Here is a 21,575-nt window from a genome sequence, read left to right on the forward strand (position 1 = left end):
TTTTTCTTCTTTTAAATATGGTCTCCTCCTTTACTGTGTTGATTCCCTTTATATATTTAAAATGTTTTTATCATATTTCCCCCTAGACAAGACGTCTTTCCTCCAAGCTATACATGCTAAGATCCTTTAACCTTTCCCGATAACAACATCAAGGGCTGGAGTTGCAACACTTTTACGTGTTTTTTTTTTTTTTGTTTCCCAAATATGTAAACACCACCTGCAGCATACCTGCCTCCAACTTGGAGGATCCTTGACAAAATAATGTCGCACTCATACGTTTGTAATGGGCAAAATAATTGCATCAATCAATCCAAGACCTACAGCATGGTTACATCCAGGAGAAGAAAGGAATGATTCTCACTATCAAATATAGAAGACCTCCAGTTGCTGCTGAACTGGACACTTATTTTATCAAATGCAATGCAATACTTGCCAAGATTTGCTTATCCATATTAATGTCTTTAATTATTAAATGGGACGTGTTCAGAAATGCAAGTATTTGCATTTGGTTGCTAAAGCGGAAAATATTTCTACTAGGTATATACAAACATATAGAAAGGAATAGAAAGTACAGCAGGAGTACCTTTGCTGTCTGAACTAAGGCATTGGAAAGTTCCTCGATCTCATCTTCACTGCTGAACACACTCTCGAAGTCTTGATAAGACCACCCATCAAACAGGATACGAGGCACTGCAAAAGAAGGGATGGGAGAAAAGCTGGAATGATGAAGCAACATTCACTGCAAAATGGACTTTTGTGCTTTCAGAACACAAGCCATGTGATTAAAAGGAACGCACCAAAACTACTGTTTTGAATACTATAGTGCGCATAAGCAAAGAACTATGAATTAAATCAATTTAAACGGTGTATGCACACTTACCAATATGTGTGCTCTTTGAGTTCTTCCTGATGTCTTTAATCCATCCTGGAATAAAAAAAAAAAAAAAAAAAATGAAAATATATAGATCTGAGTTATATATTATAGGGATATAAGGAACAGCCTCCCCCTGTAGGTACAAAGGCTAAGTGAGTTCATAATATGTGAAATTTCAAGTAGTTGGCCAAAGTAGTCAAACTTAACTGGAGAATTTTTCCATTTCAGCTACTGAAAAATAAAAATTCACCACTGCCCGCTGTCACATTCTTAGATTCTTAGGGCCTCAAAGGAATCCAGCCTGAAACACACCACATACCCGCGGAGAGTATGTCACCAATTCTCCTGGGGCTATATCCCGGGTGTCGTCAGTCACCAGAATAGTGGAATTTGCATAACAGCTCTCACAATGGCCTGGGGCTGGTGTGGTGGAGCAGGACTCTGGGACGGTGTTTAGCGTTAGGGGTCAGAGACCAAGCATGGGTATTGGGTGATTTACCTACTATAGAGCTCTTGCAGGTAGTGTCTGTTACAGTCACAGCTCCAGACAATTACTTACCTCTCCCATGATATATTGCCTCTCTTGGTCTGCCTAAGCTGCTGGCCCGCTCTCACTGTCCAACGTATAGCATCACTTATGATACTAACCCATTTTCTGTTTCTGTTTTTAATTTTTACTGTTCTGCTGCTTAAATGTGGAATTGTTGGTCAGAGCACCTACAGTATAACAGTAAGCTCATGTGGCTGAATGACACAGGGTAATTGAAAGTTTTGAGCTGGTGCTATGGATCTCGTTTGTTCTCTACTTTATCTCATAGCGCAAGATTGCTAGTACCTTACTGTGGAGTAATCCTTGATGTTTTTACCTACTGTCAATTTCAGTGCTTGAGATGTTCAACCTATTTTGTTTATGATATATATAAAATATGTATATAATGTGCAACTACATACTCGATATTTCATGTAACCACTCTACTTTATTTTTGTTATACCTAATCTTGTGAAATGTCGACTTAACCATGTTTGTCAAACACTGCACTGCAAAAATAAAGAATGTAATAAAAATTTAAATTCACAGCTGCATACAAGAGATCCATGTCCATACGAATCCTGAACTCGGCCAAACAGGTCATCCCCCTCTACTGGAAAAAAAGAGGAACCCCCAACCCTGATACTATGGATTGACAAAATGGACGGTTAGAGGAGCTGACTCTTGCGTTCCAGGGACGCACACAGTTATATGCAAATATTTGGACTGATTGGCTGCTTGACACTTACAGCCTGGAATTCCAAGCATTGTTGACATACCATTCTCCTACAGACGCAGTGGAGGGGTTGGTGGGGACGTTGGAGGTTTGTGCCAGATGAGGGGACAGGCTCTGTGTCGCCAGTGGGAGGAAGCAGACAACTAGATGTCATGGGGTACATTCTCTAGCAGTTGTTGGGGTGCTGGAGCGGGTTAGGCAGATAACCTGCCGACCAACATAGTGAACTTAACTATTCACTGACACATTAGTAGCAAAAGGGCACGAAAGGTACGAATTAGTCGTACCCAACGGCGCATGGCTAGGGTTTGACCTGTGAAAGTGAGATGGGACATCTGAGAAAGGGACAACACTTTATAGCGACCATACCTACTGTTTATGAGGACATTCTGAGTAATACTGTAGTACTCAAGGTCCATGATTTACATGCTCCTGACTATTTGAATTCCGACCTACGCAACTGTTTATTCTGTTACCATGACTAGCTTTGAGATAGGCATAGGTTAAGGCAAAAGGGACATTACCATCAGAGGAACACACTGCCCCTTTACAAGTACTTGTTGGCCTACAATAAGGACTCAAGAGTCCCAAGAGTTAATTTTGTTGATACTCCATCAGGCCTGCGCGGCTGTCTGCAAAGTTATTATACGTTTTCACAAAAAGGAAAAATGACTGTTACCATGACTACATGCATATCTTGTTAAGTGAAATTACGTTCTATGTGGTGACAAAACTTTTATTCACAAAAATTTTAAATTTGCATTGAATGCGTCTGCTCACTCCATGTACGTAGGCTCAACTTGTGGCACAAAAAAAGACGCCTATGTAGCTTGAGGGTTTTCTAGAGTGTATACCTCTACATGGATGAAGAGAACATACACACTTACCTAGTACAACCAATTTAAAATATTTTTGGGGGAGAGAGGATTCTTTTTTTAAAATTTTTATTTGCAGAATGAAAGTGAGGAAGAACTTCAATTTAATGAAACTACAATCTAGGATATATCTAAGTAGGTAAATACGGTTAGATAAAACAGGATACTGTGGCTTTAAAAAGAAAAAGGGAAAATAAAGTAATGACGGGTTTTCTTTAAATTCAAGTTAAGAGTGATTTTGCAAGCTTTTATTAAATGTTACAGAAGGCACTGTGCAATGAGAGAATAATCTTTAGCCACGGTTCCCGATAAGTGATGTTATGTCACCAACAGTAGATCTGATTGGATGCCCAGAAGGCTGCTCAGCAGGCAAATACCAGATAACCTTCTCATCAACCTGGCGGCTTCTTTTTATAGTGCTGAAGCAAAAGAATTCTCATTTAGTATTCGCCAGGCTGAGATGAAGGAACCCTTCAATCGTCTCAGTGCTAGACAGACCTGCTTTCAGATAACTAAAAGCCTCACAATCTGTATGACTAGACGATCAATGCTAAACAAATGTTCGGGTCCCAGACCTCTAAATCTTTGCAGAAATTCTTTTTATTGATTAAATAAAATAAGGGGAGGCAACCTATACCTTTCCAGATGGGGTAGAATATGTTATTAACATTTAGAAAGCCTTAACATTTTCCACAGCGGTGAACAATTATATAACGGGGATTTTTAGTTATGATTTTTACTTTATAAATAAATCACTATGACAAATCAAATATTTAATGTCTTGGGAATGATTATCTGTTAAAGTGAACCTGTTATAAGAGCTTTATTTTAAACTTGTAAAAGTGTTTGGTGGAAGAACTCATAGAATGGAAGGTAACAGAGTGAATGGACAATAAAAACAACTGGATTGTGGAGGGACAGGAGCGATATTGTAATGAGAAAAGAATCACCCTGGGAGAGGGGAGAGTTTTCCTAAACGGTGGGTTTTCTGTGACATTTCAAAGGACTTGAGGCTAGGAGAAAGTCTTTTGGGAGGAGTTAGGACATTCCATAGGAATGGTGCAGTACCTGCGAAATTCGGCAGATGAGAAAAAGTAATATCGGAACAAACGGTGAAGGTCACTTGCAGAGCAAAGGGAATGGAGTGTACTTGTTAATCAATCAGTAACCCTAACAGGGATTTCTACAGCATCAATTGTTGCATATTCTTGCAATAACGCAGGAAACCAAGAACAAAAAAAATAGACATTGGGAATTAACATTGGAATGTCAAGTGCCGCAGATCTGATGCCAACTATAAACATCTTGCCAACCTTCATTTTAATACACTCACAGGTTCATTTACTAAACTTCAAAATGCAGGGAATTGAAATTCAAATTACAAAATTAAGGATACTACAGCCAAACTGACTATAGTTAAGTTTCAAGATTGGCTATTTTTGCCTAAGAAAAGTATTTTTAATGTTATCCAAATAAAAATCCATACACAGGAACATCACATGTGAAGATTAAAGTATTACTCAGCTGCATTACTGAGTGATGTAGGGGACACGTCGGATTATGGCTAAACTTAGAACAGTTATATGGTTTTCCCTGTGGATACCTTTTTGATTCGGTAAACGGACTCCCAGAGTCTTGGAATGGCAGGATGGCTTCCATCGGGGCTCTGGTGGCTGGTAAAAGTAAAGACTAGTTGCTTGTAACCAATTGATGAAGATCTCCATATACGCAATAGATAAACCTAAAGAATGACAACCCTAGCAGCCCTTTAATTCTCTGCAACCTACATGCATACTATTCCGACTTGATTACATGAGGTTAATAAACACAAATAACGTATAGATTATAAGAAAAAGAATATGATGTTGGCAAAGACTACATCAGTGATGGCTCATCACGGAGCATGTATTTATGGAATAAATGTCCAAGAACCTGGCTTCGTATCATAATGTGGTTTAAGGACATCTGCAGTGTAATTGTTTGCCATCGCTTGACTGCATGATCGGATACGCACCTTGGTCTATATCATGAAGTCCAGACACCTGATAGGACTCTCTGCCCTTTCTCTTGATCTGCAGCCAGACTGGAGAGATGAGGGTGAATTTAGCAGCAAATGTTTTTGCCAGATCGTAGCCATGGCTGTTCCACTGTTGGCAAAAGAAAGATAAATTAAAAGGGTGACAATCAAGAAAGCACTCTGGAATTATTTCTGAATTAAAAAAATAAATAAAATGCTGTAACTGTATAACATAGATTTCTTTTTGAATCTCTGATCTTAATGCACTCTACAAAATAACCACAAGAAGCTGTTACCTTGCAAAGACACTAAGTCTCATAAACACTACACTCTATTTTAGTGGTTATGGTGTAAATAGTCTTTGGGTCAAACCTTTCAAGCAGCGCCAGAGCTCAGAGCCAATCCCCCCTGCTCCTTCATTTTACACATTATCAATAGATATCTGCGTGCCAGATTAGAGGGTGTGAATGGTGGGGATAGCGGAGTCCAACAATTACACCATATCACTTACAGATAATGAGGAACTGAAATTCCTTTTATTGAAGGCAGACAGGGAACTGGGCTTTAAAACAGCCATTGAATGTGGTTTGACAAAAGTCACAGAGTAGCACCCAACCACTCCTAATAGTTACAGTGCTTAGAGTGTCTCTAAAATACACTTTGGTAAGCAATATAGAGAGCGAAGTGACTCTAGAAGCTATAGAGTCAATTGGTTAAGGTTCCATTTAAGAAAGCAGTCAGCACAGAGCTTGGAGTTTTCCTTCTTTTAAATATGGTCTCCTCCTTTACTGTGTTGATTCCCTTTATATATTTAAATGTTTCTATCATATCCCCCCTGTCTCGTCTTTCCTCCAAGCTATACAGGTTAAGATCCTTTAACCTTTCCTGGTAAGTTTTATCCAGAAGCCTAGTCTAGCCTAGCATTTGTGCTCTCCTATTAGTCATTTAAAACGCATGTCTTATTTTGTTAATCTAGATGTTAATATGTTGAATCCTTAAAAGAGAAATAGTGGACACTAATCAGAGTAAGTAAATTAAAGGACAGAGGGCCGCCATCGCATCAGGAAGGAAAATTCAATAATTAAAATACAATTAATTAACTAGGAAAGAAAATGACAGAAAGGCATTAAGAAACAAATTATGATAAACCATCTTTAAATAAGTATTTTTTTGTGTGATAAAATGTAAAATTGTGCTTCTAAAAAAGATCTACTTTCTGGCATTACCACCCGGCAGCTACTCTTTATAAATAAAAAAAAAAAAAAAAAAAAACTCACCACAAATCAAAGACAACATCTCAAAACGGTTTAATCAGGAAGCCCAGTTCAGTTTTGTCTATACTAATTTTGTCCATTTTGCTGCACACACACCACTTAGCTGAGCTTGTCGAAACTGTGACTGATGAACTATTAATATATCCTGTTACACTAAACAGTGAATCAGGCTAATTGAGTAGTTCAACTTATCATGCAGACCTTTATGGGATAAGATCAGACCCGGAGATATTCATTATTGGTGAGCACTGTTTTAGTGTAGGATGGGTCTGCATGTACCAGAAGCAGATCCAATAAACAGTGATTCAGCTGAGAACTCCGGAGACTTATCTTTTGTTAAATATGTGTTTTTTTCAATGCATGATCTATGAAATGTTGTTTTTGAATCACATAGTCTGTGATTCGTTTTGAATTTAGTAGGATGATGCTGACACCTTGTGGACTCTCTGCAAACTGCTGAAGGATGAAATAGAAATGTGTTCCCCAGTTTACCATATTACCATGTATTCTTTCTATGAGCATTATGCCAAAGGAAAGATAAAACAATTAAAGGGTTACTCCAAACACCAGGACAACTTCAGCAAATTGAAGTGATCATGGTGGCAACAGCCATTATATGCAGTGTTTCTGCGTGAAACAATGTAGATACAAAGAGATATTTGTAATTGTGTGCGGTGGGCTCTGTTTTGGGCTTCCTAATATTTATTCTATGCAATTTTTACATCTGTAGGCAGCACGCACTACATGCTGCTGACAGACGTTAAAATCTAGCTAGTTCTCCCCAGCCACACTCTGGGCGTGCACTCCCACCTCCTTTCATTGCAGCAATTTTAAACAAAATAAAAAACACTCAATAGTCAGATGACATAACAAGAGGCGGATAAGCTGGCACCCAACGAAAGATAGCTTAAAACCTTATTTTCAGATTTTTACTGAAAATGGTAGAATGAGTGAGTCCTAACATTAATCTACAACTAGGGCACTATAGCATTAGAAATTCAGATTTGCATTCAAAACACTAGTGTTCCTTTAAAGGATGTTCAATCCCCATCTACACTTGAATTTTCTGGCACCCATGTTACCCATAATAAGAAGCATTTATTTTCAGTGGCTTGTGATTAAAGATTTAAGTTCAGCTTGAGACAACAGTCATCACTACTTTTTAACGATTTACTGACTGCTTAGTGTGGGTGTCAGCCTTCTTTGATATTGAGCCATCCTTACATTTAGATAAATAAAGGAACACTCCACACACTTAAAACACTTCAGCTTGCAGTGCAAGAGTGTGAAGAGTGTGCCATCTTTCCCCTCCGTTATCCCCCATTTTACAAAAAGTGCAGATTGCAACAGAAATTAGTTTACAAATGCCCCCTCCACCTGTCAGACAACTGGCCCTGGTACTTTCTTGTTTGGTTAGCTGAGTAAACCTAAACTCAAGAGGCAGGCAATTGCCCAGAGTACCTACCTGATAGGACAGCCACAGAAACTCTGGGCTGGATTATAAGGGGGGAGCTTGGCAAAGGCTGCAGACATCAAATCAGTAGCTTTTGCAAGCGTTTTTTAAATATACCCCTTATAAAAAAAAAAATCCCTTTTTAAATTAAGGTATATGTAAAAAAAAAAGTGTTCCTTTAATAAATGTCATTTTGAATCCTGCTTTAATTGCAATAGAAACCGAGAATATGAGAATTCTGAGAACGGACAAAAGCTTAGAGAAACAGCTTGCCCTTTGGTCTCAAAATAGTTTTTGCTCACTTGTGCCATTACAAAATGAATCTATACGGTTGCACATCAGACAGATCCCACTTATAAGGGCAGCCCAGAACCAAAATACTGGTAAGTTCTCTCTGCAACTGAAATACAGCAACCCCAGATGATCATTTCAGCCTTCTTTGGGCCTCATTAGTGAGGTGTAGCTGGTACCCCCTCTATGCAACGTATAGGTACACTACTAATGGTACAAGTGAACAAAAATTATTTGAAGAGCTTTACTAAATTGCAAACTACCGAGTCTCTCTAAGCTTTTGTCAGTGTTCTAATATTCTGTTTTTGTTACTTTAATTGCCACCTGTTCATGCCTTGTATTGCTCACCTCAAACCCCTTTGTGTAATTGGCATATTTTCTTGTTTTAAATCATTAGCATGTTTTTGAAATTCATGAACCCTAATGAAACACGTTAGGCTTAGGAACACAAGCATGTATTCCTGACCCTATAGTGTTAAAAACACCCTTTAGCCCCTTTCCCCCTTAAATATAGTTAAATCTTAGATATAAATATAAGGAAACCTTTCAGGGAGAAAGTGTCAGGTTGCTCTTAAAAGTAGGGGGGGGGGGGGTTATTTGGGTTACTCGTTGCACAGAGGGGTTTATCTCCTAAATTGTTTACCCTTCTGTCTTTTCTTTATTATAGTAAAATCTTACTTTAATTCAAGTCTGCAGCTGCTGGCTCTGTCCCTGATCTGCCTGCTTGGCTGACATCATCAGAAGTGATTCTCTGAGCCAATCACAATGTTTTCCCATAGGACTGGCTGAGACTGTCAAGGAGGCAGATCAGGGGGAGAGCCAGCACAAGCCAAACACAATCCTGGAAAATCAGCATCTCCTCATAGAGATGCATTGAATTAACGCATCTCTGTAAGGAAAGTTCAGTGCCTCCATGCAGAGGGAGGAGACCCTGAATGACAGCGCTTTACTCTGTGCAGCACTGCCCAGAAAGCACCTAAAGCAGCCATCTGAGGAGTGGCCAGTGGAGGTATGCCTAGGTTGTAATGTAAATGTATTTTCTCTGAAAACACAGTGTTTACTGCAAAAAGCAGTAAACAGTAAAGGGAATTATTATACTCACCAGAATAAATTCAATAAGCTGAAGTTGTTCTGGTGATTATAGTGTCCCTTAAAATTTGAGATTCACTTTGAATTTTCACGTTCGGGAATAACTCTGTGTGCAAAATAAATGTCACGTTATAGGATTGGCCTGTTTTTTGGCCATTGAATGTACACCCAGTAGATGCTATTTCAATTCATCAAATTTAGGCACTTTACATGCTTTAAGCGACAGGTATATTTTACAAAACATAAGTCCACAATAAACTAATAGGTGAAAATGGCATTTAGTATATAACTGGATTCCACTGGGAGACCATGGGTGCAGCCCCTGTATTCTCTAGCAACTGCGTCCAGTTACGGTAGCTTTACAAAGCTAAGCAGCGCTGTGCTGGACACGCTTTCACTTGCGGAGAGCAACAGTTGAGTGAGTATGTTATTAAGTCATGCCAAAACAGTTTGATTAACACTATGGCATGGTGCCAGGAAAATTCTGGCACCATAATCACTTCAGTCGGCTGTAGTGGTTGTTATTCTTGGAGTGTTAATGAACGCGGCTCTGTCATCGCCTTGGGTCTTTGCGTAATTTGCGAAGACCCCAGATAGTGGCATGGCCACCTCTGACTGTGACATTTGGTGGCTGAGAAGAAACAAGGAAAAGTGAGATTTACTTACCTGAGCCTATCCCTCGTGGGCACCTCTTCCTGCTGCTTTTCTTCAGCTCTTGGCACTTCATCTTCTAGGAACCGACATCATAGAAAGAGCTTAATTTATCTACAGTCGTCACTAGTGACTGCAAGTGGAAATAAGGCTTGACGGCAGTAGCTCCGCCTTGTGTCATGCTTTGTCAGGCAGTGGAAGAATACAGAGACAAAGTAGTCCTTACTTGGAATGTAATGGAAAGGCAGGGAAGGCTTTGAGAGGGAGAGGAGACAAACACTCCCCTGCAAGTGAGGAGCCAATTACACCTGCTGCCGTTGTGCAGTGCACGTTGACGACAGACATAATTTTTGCACAGAGTGCATATGTACTGGGGGTGTAACTAGCCCCGGCGCAAAAAGGGCAAATATCTCAATATGTGTAATGTTGCCGCCTTGACGACTTCTAAAAGCAGAAGTGGTCATGGTGGTTTAAATAGTCTTTTAAGCTCAGGTTATTGCTTGAAGAGTTTATAAAAAATAAATGTATTTTTTTTTTCTCAATGGCGTAATATTATATTTTTTTATTTTAATATACCGTTTCTTTTTTTTTTTTTTTTTTACGACAATACAGGTGCAAAATAGTTAGTATTGGCCATGATAATGGACCCAAGGTATCAAAAGATGGCTGTGGGAAAGGAAGATTGCATAACAGAATAATAAAATATACAAAAAAAAAAGAAAACGATTTTAAGAGGTTAAGATATTAAAATGCTTAATGACTTGTATTTTAAGATACTGACATTTATAGTCACTATTGTGCGTGACCAAAACTGCATTTCAGTACAGATAAGTAACAACTAAACCCAGCAATATGAAAGCCCTATTCAATTCCAATGCATTGCCCTAAATTGGTTTCTAGCCAATAAGTGTGTTTTTTCTGAATATACACAGATTTTTGATACCCAGCTTGTTTCTCGTCACTTTTGTCTGGCCTGGCCAGAGTGCCTGATATTTGGTACCCCTGGCTTTCAAGGTCTAAGCTATCTTTGCACTGTGGAATTTACATGACATCTAAACATTCTAAGCCTGGGTTACATATGTCATTTTTCTGTTCCTAGTGTTCTACTTTGCTTTTCAGTAGTTAAAGGGACACTATAGTCACCTGAACAACTTTAGCTTAATGAAGCAGTTTTGGTGTATAGAACATGCCCCTGCAGCCTCACTGCTCAATCCTCTGCCATTTAGGAGTTAAATCCCTTTGTTTATGAACCCTAGGCACACCTCCCTGCATGTGACTTGCACAGCCTTCCATAAACACTTCCTGTAAAGAGAGCCCTATTTAGGCTTTCTTTATTGCAAGTTCTGTTTAATTAAGATTTTCTTATCCCCTGCTATGTTAATAGCTTGCTAGACCCTGCAAGAGCCTCCTGTATGTGATTAAAGTTCAATTTAGAGATTGAGATACAATTATTTAAGGTAAATTACATTTGTTTGAAAGTGAAACCAGTTTTTTGTTTTCATGCAGGCTCTGTCAATCATAGCCAGGGGAGGTGTGGCTAGGGCTGCATAAACAGAAACAAAGTTATTTAACTCCTAAATGACAGTGAATTGAGCAGTGAAATTGCAGGGCAATGATCTATACACTAAAACTGCTTTATTTGGCTAAAGTAATTTAGGTGACTATAGTGTGCCTTTAAGTGAAACCTAAACTTAGAGTACTGGATTAGATCTGCTCCTGACACAGGAATTACAAGAACCCAAAGAAACCATCAAAGGCGACGAATTGGTTACCTCTTGCAGCATATGAATTACACATACTACTGGCCAGCTGTCAGATCCTACCTGTCAGATTTTCTTCAGGTCCGATTCTTCCACTTCAGGGTATACGGAACTTAGTCTCCGCCCACTTATCAGACGCAGCTTGCTCACGCCTTATAGAGAAGCCGCGCCAGAATTAAATTGCTTAGTTAATTTGTAGGTTACTTCCGGATTCCTTGTGCCAGCTAAGCTCCTCTAGTTGTTTCACCAGTGTACTGAACTCCTGGGTTGTCTAAACAGATTCCCTGCCTTCTCCTAAGCTTGATCTCAGACTGCATAATCGCTCTAGCTTCTATCTCCAACCCAGAAAGACCCGGACCGATTTAATGTTTATGCCTCCTTCTAATTTCCAGTGACCAGGCTTGTTAAAGACTACTCCCATCAAAACTTAAAGGGACAGCGTAGGCACTGTATCTGCTTCATGTCATTAAACTGGTTATAGTGTCTGGAGTTCCTTGGTACCATCATTTCTTTCAGCATTAAACAGTTTTTAATGCTAAACAAGAGTCCATCCCATCTGTGCTGCTATGGCAAATAAGGAAGTATTAGCCTGAGCAGCAATAGGCAGCTGTGATTGGCTGGGAGTGTCAGCTGACTACTTTTAGCCTGTTAGAGCTCCAACTGACGGTATGAATGGGTATGACAAGAAGGAAGTGTGTAATCTCTGCCTTAGCTACACATACAGAAGGGGCCGGACTGTGGGTGGCCAGGGACTCTTATTTTGTGGCATACTGCACGAACATGGTGCAACATTGAAATGGAGGGACAGTGCCAGGGCAATTCAAAGAGATGAAATGGTTATAGGGACTACAGTGTCCCTTTAAGTATACTCTTATACTATAACCTTGGAATTGTTTTCTTCGTATAATTGGACTTAACCCTACTTACTAACTATCGCCTGCTACAATAGCTGTTCTGCATTTTTCTCAGCTAATCTCCTGCTCTTGCTCAAAACCTGCGGTTTTCACTGCTGAAGATTCATTTAAAGCTACAGAACTTTGGTTTTGCCTACTGGGCTTTTTTCCTAAATTTTGGTTATAACCTATTAATTAAGAGAAGATAAACTACTCTGCAGTTGTGTTTCTCATCTATTTAACCTGTAGCATGACACCAGCTCTATTCACATGCCTCCCAACAATATTTGGAACTTACAGCTGTCTAGAAAAGCATGGCTGAAGTATTAGCCCAGCCACAAAAGCTGCTCTAATAACAAAGAAAGTGATTTACTATACAGGGTCAATGTCAAGCCCCAGTTGTTGAACAACTACAACTCCCAAGATGCTTTGCCAGCCTGAAAGCTGCCAAACATTACAGAAGTTTTAGGTAATATACAGCTGGGGATCGATCCTTTGACCACCCATAGACTAGAGGAGAATGTAAACCGTGAATAAACAAATAGAAAAAACAAGTGAGATTAAGAAGCATAAGAACAGAGGGGAAAATGACAGATAATAGATGTGGTATTTTAGAGAAATGACAAGCTTACAGGGGTGATGTATCCCAGCACATCTCCAGTCACATGCCGCTCCTTGACCTTTTTGGCACAGTAACTTCTATGCTCCAGCACTACATCTTTGGCTTTGACGTCAGTGGAAACAAGTCCTCTGGACTGCACAGGAACATCAGAAAGTCTATTCTGCAACACAGACACAGGGGAATACACAGCATATCATTAGGCTTTATTTATTAAACTGGGAATCACCTAGAACGGACAAAAACAATAATCTGATATTGTATGCCAAAATAGCTGAGCAAGAAGAATGAGGTAAGATGTGGAAGTGTTACAAGTAATTAGTCCCATTAAGATCGAAGTAGATAATGTTCAGTAGGGCACTGTGCCAAGCCAACAGCAAGGCATGTTCTACTACATTCTGAATGATCACCAAGAAACGTTGTTAAAAGGATTCTCCGGGCACAGATCATTGAAAATTGGGCAGAAATGCCTACGTAGCTAAAAGATTTCCCATGAGCATAGATAGCTCTGCAACATATTGTTCTTCTGTTGGTGCCAAACATCTCATTGTGTTCTTTAATCTAAAAGCAGACGTCTGTTATGGAGTTACCCTCCTTCCAACGGAGAGCAAACAGCAGATAATTCATAGCACAGAAAAGTTGCTTCAGACTCTCAAATTTTAGCTGGGCAATGAAAGTCAACTTTGCATACGAACGCTTACACTTATGGAGCTATATAACAGGAAATATGTCTATTTAACTCATAGTTACCCATATATTGAAATGTGCCATTTTAATTAGTTCAGTAAGTTGCTTGTCATTATTAATCATAAGATGCAATGTACTATGTAATAAATAATCAGTCCTGACTTGTAAATTAAAAAAAAAAATATGATGTGTGTTACACGGTTATTAAACAGTACGCTGGTCAGCCTCTATGGCTTACTAAATACTTCACAAGGTATAAAGAGGAGGTTAAGGACTCCAAGGAATGTTAATGCAATTCTAGCTTCTGATTAACGCTGAAGATGCTTATACATAACAAACAAACGCCAACTTCTTACACATCCGATCTTGTCCCAATGTGTCAGCCAATGTTTGTAAGGATGGTTCTACTTTTTCATAATGCTCAAAAACAAATAGTGACTACACATAAAGGGTGGCATGTCGAAAAGATCTTAACAACTTTAAACACTCAACAAGTTGATAAACAAAGTAGAACATTTGTTCTTTGAAACAGAGAGTCCCAGTGACAAGCACGAACAAGGGAAAAGCACTTAGGTCCAGGACTCAGTGTAGTTTCAAATTAGTATTAGTTTGTGTTTTGTAAACATTGGTCTAGTAGCAGGGCATACAGAACCCTTAGGACTTACCTTTGTTTCAGCGGGTTTTGTGGAGGTTTTCTTTGAGTCGGTCTTTGATAGCGTGGCATCGGAAAAGTGGCAAACGGCGACCACCGACAGCAGAGTATGTAGCAGCCTCATGACTCTCTCTTAGAGCTGACTCACTGCAATGGGAAAATATTCCACAGTGACAAAGCAGATCCAAAGCAGTGCCCTGATTTCTACATAGGGAGTGTGGGAGGGAGCCTGGCACAGAGCTGGAGGCAACGGCTGGCCATCTAACTTCTTTACAGCTACAGGCACTGGCTGTTCATTTCCACAGCGCACTGGCATGGAAAACATTCATTTGCTTTATACTAAACTAGAACACAAGCATATAATCTGGATGAACAGCACAAACTGGGATTTGCAGAACCATTTCTATAATATAAGCTTGTGAACAGAATATGTGCATCCAAACACAGAAACATCACTGCAGAGCTAACCACCTTGTAGTCTGTCTGGGCATTATATGGGGATAGACATTTTTTTCCTTGTTTTAATGGTGCTTGTTGAGTGACCAGCACCAGCACCAGCACTGGATTCTGGGTCGAGCCCCAGGTCAGCAGGTTACCCTCAGTATTCTTCCCCTGCTCTGCTGGTGGGACACATTCTGGAGCATTGATAGGTCTTATTCCTTCAGCCTGCACATTCCTTATTTGCCACATACTGAGTGAGAGCGGCTGTAAGTAGTAGCAGGTGTGAGATTTCACATTCAATGCAGTTCCTTTACATGATCATCCCACTCATGGGAAGTCATGTAATGGAAGGTACAGTACAAGACACCAGGTATACACACCTGTCACTGTTCCAGTAACTGCCACCAGTGGAGGATGACGAACGTATTGCCAGTGGCCCCATGCTAGTGAGCAGAGTGTAAGAATGTCCAGCGTCATTTAGCGGACCGATTGCGCATGCGCGGCCGCCGGCGGGATGAGACCTAATGCGCGGCATTTTAGACCTCCCCATAGGAAAGCATTGAAAATGCTTTCAATGCTTTCCTATGGGGATTTTAGCGACGTTGGAGGTCTTCACATAGCGTTAGGACGTCCAGCGACGCTATAGCAGAGAAAACCTGTGCTATAGACCAGGAAGTTTCCTCTAGTAGCTGTCTAGTAGACAGCCACTAGAGGAGGAGTTAACCCTACAATGTAAATATTGCAGTTTATGAAAATTGCAATATTTACAGTTGCAGGGTTAAGGGTAGTGGGAGTTGGCACCCAGACCACTCCAATGGGCAGAAGTGGGTGCCTGGAGTGTCCCTTTAAAGGGACTAGTTGTCTAGGTGCCTATAGTGTCCCTTAAATAATTGGATACAATTCCTGCTGCTGCTATCAGGATATTACAATTCTGGCAAACAAATGCATACACATATTTATATCAATATTTGTGGTGACAATCACAACCTATTACTTATGCAAGTGAAAATATGTGCAAAAATCAAATCAATAAAACTTCCCTTCATCAATTAGTCCACCCCAAAGATCTCCTCTAATTTAATGCGCTTTGTCCCTCCAGGGACACTGACTGCTCTTGTGCAAATCAACAAAATAAAACCCTTTTTTTTTTTCATTTTGTTGGTGATTTGCACAAGAGCAGTCAGTGTCCCTGAGGAAGTCCCTGGAAGAACAAAACGCGTAGGACTACAGAACTGACAACAAATCCATTGCTTTTGACTTCTACACCTACTGTTTTAAACGTATATGTAAGCGAAAAAAATTGTTTTGCACTTTATTTTCAAATTTGCACTTTCTCTTCCCATAAATGATCCTCAGACTGTCATGGTTCTGAAGCAAGAGAGTGATCTCTTTGAAGATTATCTGAAAGCCTGAAGTTGGCATTAAACGTGTGAGTGGCCCATTTAACTTTTTTTTTTTTTTTTTACAATGCTTTATACACACTTAAACACTATGTTGTGCCTTTCTTATTTCCCCTAGCATACACATGTTTAACATTTCTTCGATGGAAAATAACCACTTAAAACCACTGTATCTGAAAGCCGAGTGTTTAAAGTGGCATTTCGCCATCTGGGGTCTTGCAAAGCAGAATTTACAAAGACCCCTTAATTGCTGCTGGATGTCCATTGGAACAGGGAAAGATGAGTTCCAATACCTGAACCTGTCCCTCGCAGGTACCACCATCTTCTTCCTGAACGCCATAGAATCCTCCATAGATAAAGCAAATTCCCTGCAGCCATCACAGGTGATGGCAGGAGGGACTGGCACTTCTAGACAGCGGTAGGTCCACCCAGTGTCTAGAAGTGTCAGATGTAGGACATATACACAAAGTAGTCACTACTTTGTTTCAGAATCTCTCTTGACTGGGTTGGTATTCCACTGAAATTCCAACACAGTTAATATAAGTATTTCATAAGAACTCTATCTTTATGAAATACTAATATTTGGGGGGCAGAGGGGTAGGGGGAAACAGTGCTGCTTTAAAAGTAGCAACTGTACACTCAGTCTTCATGATACAACAACCTTCCACTCACTTTTCTCCTCCATCTCCCCCCACTTATGTATCTTTCCCATCCTTCTGTCTTCTTAACCTGTAGTGTGTCTCTCCGACTTTATTTGTGTCTTTTTAACCTCTTTCTACTCTAACCTGTGTCTCCCTCCAAGACTCTGTTCTGTGTCTTTTCATCCAAAACCCATTCTGTCCTCCCCCACATTTGTCCTTCCCTCCAATTTATTTTCTGTCCCTTCACATTCCTCTTCTGACTGTCCAATCCCAAACTTGTGTGACTCTCGCTGCACCTCCAAAATCCATCTGCGTCTTTCAGAATGGGTCAACTACCATTGGCATGTGCAACACATCAAATTAGTGTGTGCACCCACTGGGGCAAAAAAAGCCATTTAAACTTTACTTAAACAACTAATTTAAAAAAAATATATAAATATATATATATATATATATATATATATATATATTTTTATTTCACTAGTGATAGTTGTTTACACAGAAAGTTTCAATAATTTTCTTCACAAACAAAAAAGTGCCACAGATAGCTAAACTGTGGACAGGGAGTGCAGTTGGACCCTTAATAGGGATGTGGGTGGGCATCCCTTGATTGTGCCATGGCAGAAAAACTGTGGTTGATGCTAGTCATGCTCCTGGTCTCAGTCTGACAGTTCATCTCAGAGTGAGTAAAATATAAAGTGATTGGAGAGAAGGTGGGAATGAATTCAGGTCCCCACGGGCCACAACCTCCACTTATAATGTGTACTCCAAGCTGTGATGACAGACTACGCAAATGAGCATGAATGGCCTCCTCCACAGTCCCAGCCATGCTTCCAAATGGGGCAGTGCAGCGCTAGAAAAGAGTGCTGCATAGACGCACTCTCCATTAGTATGCTACTGCACCCCTACAATCACACAGTAAGTGGCTATATGAAAAAGGGAATTAACAGCATAGAACATAAAGAATTAACGGCAATAGTATTGCACAGGAATGGGGGGCACTTTGCTGCACTTAAATGACCACTATAGCAACCCAGACCACTACAGCTTAAAGAAGTGTTCTGGGTGCCAGGTCCAGCTAGGTTTAACCCTTTTTGCTGTAAACATAGCAGTTTCAGAGAAACCGCTATGTTTACCTATGGGTTAATCCAGCCTCTAGTGGCTTTCTCATTGACAGCCACTAGAGGCGCTTCCGCGCTTCTCACTGTGATTTTCACAGTGAGAAGATGCCTGCGTCCATAGGAAAGCATTAAAAATGCTTTCCTATGAGACTGGCTAAATGCGCGCGGCTCTTGCCGCGCATGCGCATTCAGCCAGGGACGTCAGAAGAGGGAGGAGAGTCCCAGAGGCGAGGGAGCCCGGCGCTGGAAAAAAAGTTAAGGGATTAACCCCTTCCTCTCCATCCAGCTCGGCGGGAGTGGGACCCTCAGGGTGGGGGCACCCTCAGGGCACTATAGTGCCAGGAAAACGAGTTTGTTTTCCTGGCACTATAGTGGTCCTTTAACCCCTTAGGGACCAAACTTCTGGAATGAAAGGGAATCATGACATGTCACACATTTCATGTGTCCTTAAGGGGTTAAAGGGACACTATAGGCACCTAGACCACTTTACCTGAATGAAGTGGTTAGGTTGCAATGCCCCTGTCTGTTTAATCCTGCAATTAAAAACATTGCTGTTTTGCAAGAACAGCAATGTTTTCATTGCAGGATTAAGACACCTTCAGTGGCATCCTAAGACTAGAGCCAAGATAACAGTACTGCCATCAGAACATTTGGGGCGCTTTACAGACAAAGGGGCTGGGCCGACATCAACCCATCCACATGTACCCTGACATATAGATATTACGAACATGGAAACATAGAAACATATAATGTGACGGCAGATAAGAACCATTCGGCACATCTAGTCTGCCCAATTTTCTAAATACTTTCAATAGTCTCTGGCCTTATCTTATAGTTAGGATAGCCTTATGCCTATCCCACACATGCTTAAACTCCTTTACTGTGTTAACCTCTACCACTTCAGCTGGAAGGCTTTTCCATGCATCCACTACCCTCTAAGTAAAGTAATACTTCCTGATATTATTTTTAAACCTTTGCCCCTCTAATTTAAGACTATGTCCTCTTGTTGTGGTAGTTTTTCTTCTTTTAAATAGTCTCCTCCTTTACTGTGTTGATTCCCTTTATGTATTTAAATGTTTCTATCATATCCCCCCTGTCTCGTCTTTCCTCCAAGCTATACATGTTAAGATCCTTTAACCTTTCCTGGTAAGTTTTATCCTGCAACCCATGAACCAGTTTAGTAGCCCTTCTCTGAACTCTCTCTAAGGTATCAATATCCTTCTGAAGATACGGTCTCCAGTACTGCGTACAATACTCCAAGTGAGGTCTCACCAGTGTTCTGTACAATGGCATGAGCACTTCCCTCTTTCTACTGCTAATACCTCTCCCTATACAACCAAGCATTCTGCTAGCATTTCCTGCTGCTCTATTACATTGTCTGCCTACCTTTAAGTCATCAGAAATAATCACCCCTAAATCCCTTTCCTCAGATGTTGAGGTTAGGACTCTATCAAACATATACATTCCAGACAGACATTCACAGACACACACATTCCCAGTTACAAACTGTAAGACAGACATGCACACTCAATGCCAGATACACACAGAGATACCAATAACACACTACCTGACAGATACACACACTGACAGCAAAGCACAAACAAACACACACATTTAAGATGATTTAGCCACCCTCCTCTTTGCTTATATTTTGCCAGGAGGGTGGCTTCCCTGTCGTCCAGTGGAGACCTCGGGTTGGCTCCAAGCTGTTCTGAGGAATATGTTCCCTTCTTCCTGTCCACTTGGAAGAAGAAGTGAACGGAAATCACAATCTCACAATGCAGCCATGCTCATGATGAACGGGAAGAGGCTGTACTTGTGAGGGGACTATGTCATCACAGATCAGCAAAACAGTCCGGCGGTGCCCAACCAGACCCCAGAGATTTACATGGCCCTTGCAGCCTCCATATGAAGTCCAGGCCCCTTACAAGTGTAATGGGCTGTACCCCCCTGATGGGGGCCCTAAACTTGGTTATTGCTCTAATGACTCTCACAGAGAACATTTAATTGGAGTAGTGCTGATTTCTAGCCTCCCAATGCTTCTCCATGGAGAAGCACTGGAGAAGCTGAGGTCATGGAGACAGATGATCTCCACCAGGGAGGAGGAGCGCCAGCACAGTCTCTATCGTTCCTCGGGATATAAGGTAAGTAAATCTTACTTTTTAAACCCTTGCCAAGTGGGTAGACCCAAACAAAGGCAGGGAAGCAGTATAAAGTTAGGAATACATATTTGTATTCCTAACCCTAGTGTTCCTTCAAAGGTTTAATTAGAGCAGTGTAGATGCATGTCTTTCAATATTTTAAATGGACAAAGAGAGAAACTTTAATTTTAGAGGTGGGAGTAGAGTTTGGCTGGGGCAGGACTGTTCTCAAAAACTTAAGGTGACTTACAAATGCTTTAAATTAAAATTGAATGTACAAGAACATGTTTTTATTTTTTTTTAGTTTACAAACTAATATATTAGCTGTGGAACTCTGTTGCACACTCCGACACGCCAACAAGCTCCTAAAAAAGCAGGACATGATAGAAACAAGTGACAGAGGTTTTGGGCACAAAATAAAACCTGTGCCTCCTAAATATGTACGCTTGTGACTTATGAAGCTGCATGCTGGTAAAGTTAAGCGGTAGGCTGCACTAAAACGGGTTTAATTTTGAAAATAAATGTTAAACAATAAAATATCATGGTTGCCAATTATAATAATAATTAAAAAAAAAAATCCCTGTTTTCCAGTTAATGTAAACCATGGCAAAGTGTTGTTACCACCCAAAGTTGATAAAAACTGGAAGACATTGAATGAAACAAAAATAGATACTGAAGCCCATATGTTTCAATACAGAGCCTAGCCTGGGCATGATGACCAGAGGCAATCACTTTCTGGAGAATGCACTCTTTCCATCTTACAAAACCCAGATAAATCATGGAACCACTACACTGACACACCGCCCATTCAATAACAGCCCTCTGTGCATGTTTGGTAAAACAAAACATTAATGTCAGATAGAAGCAGCGACCCACCCGCTACAAGTTTACTTTCCATGTGTCACCTACACTGCCGGCTTCCGGGTTACTCACCTGAATCATTGAACACGTCATTCACGGCTATCAATAAAGCTGGGCGAAAAAAAAAAACCCTTTAGAAGAAGAGAGGAAAAAAAAACAAGTACCAAGTAAAACCCCGCCTCCTCATTCACGCGTCATGTAAGAACTGGACGAGAGTCGTGCGTTGATTGGAGGAAAAGATAAAGGGGCGTGGACAAATGCTGTCAAGCGTTCTGAGCGTGTAACACGTAGAACAATTCAGATTCTATGATGGAACGCGCTGCATGCATTGCTTGGCACTTGTTACAGACACTAATGATGGAATGAATGGCAACATTAAAGGGTTCTACTTTGTTTCCACCATTTCTATGGCAGAATATTAACAAGTCAGAAGCTCATGTACTTACCTGGATACCCTGAATAATAACATGGATGAAGAGTATTTCTGGGGCAAAGTTCTAAAAGTGACAGTCACCATGGAAACCAATGGAATGTCTGTGCTAATTGCTCTGCTTTCAGTACTTTGCCCCC

At 40.5% G+C, this 21,575-nt stretch overlaps 1 protein-coding gene across 3 annotated transcripts in view; it reads right to left on the reverse strand.

Annotated features, from left to right (window-relative positions):
- CHID1 (chitinase domain containing 1) overlaps positions 1–21,147 on the reverse strand; it is a 768,611-nt gene extending 747,464 nt beyond the window's left edge. For 2 of the 3 annotated variants that reach the window (XR_010086094.1, XM_063437232.1), the window contains exons 1-6: positions 21,021–21,066; positions 14,414–14,547; positions 13,075–13,224; positions 5,029–5,161; positions 881–925; positions 584–690 (exon numbers count right to left, since the gene is read on the reverse strand). Coding sequence is in view for 2 of the 3 variants with exons in the window: in XM_063437232.1 (XP_063293302.1) it covers positions 584–690; positions 881–925; positions 5,029–5,161; positions 13,075–13,224; positions 14,414–14,524 (546 nt within the window). In the remaining variant the exon portion in view is untranslated. The other variant, XM_063437233.1, reaches the window with a different exon arrangement.
- Positions 21,148–21,575: the final 428 nt, after the last annotated feature.

This window comes from Pelobates fuscus, chromosome 12 (genome assembly GCF_036172605.1).
Source record: "Pelobates fuscus isolate aPelFus1 chromosome 12, aPelFus1.pri, whole genome shotgun sequence".
NCBI classification, from domain to species: Eukaryota; Metazoa; Chordata; class Amphibia; order Anura; family Pelobatidae; genus Pelobates; species Pelobates fuscus.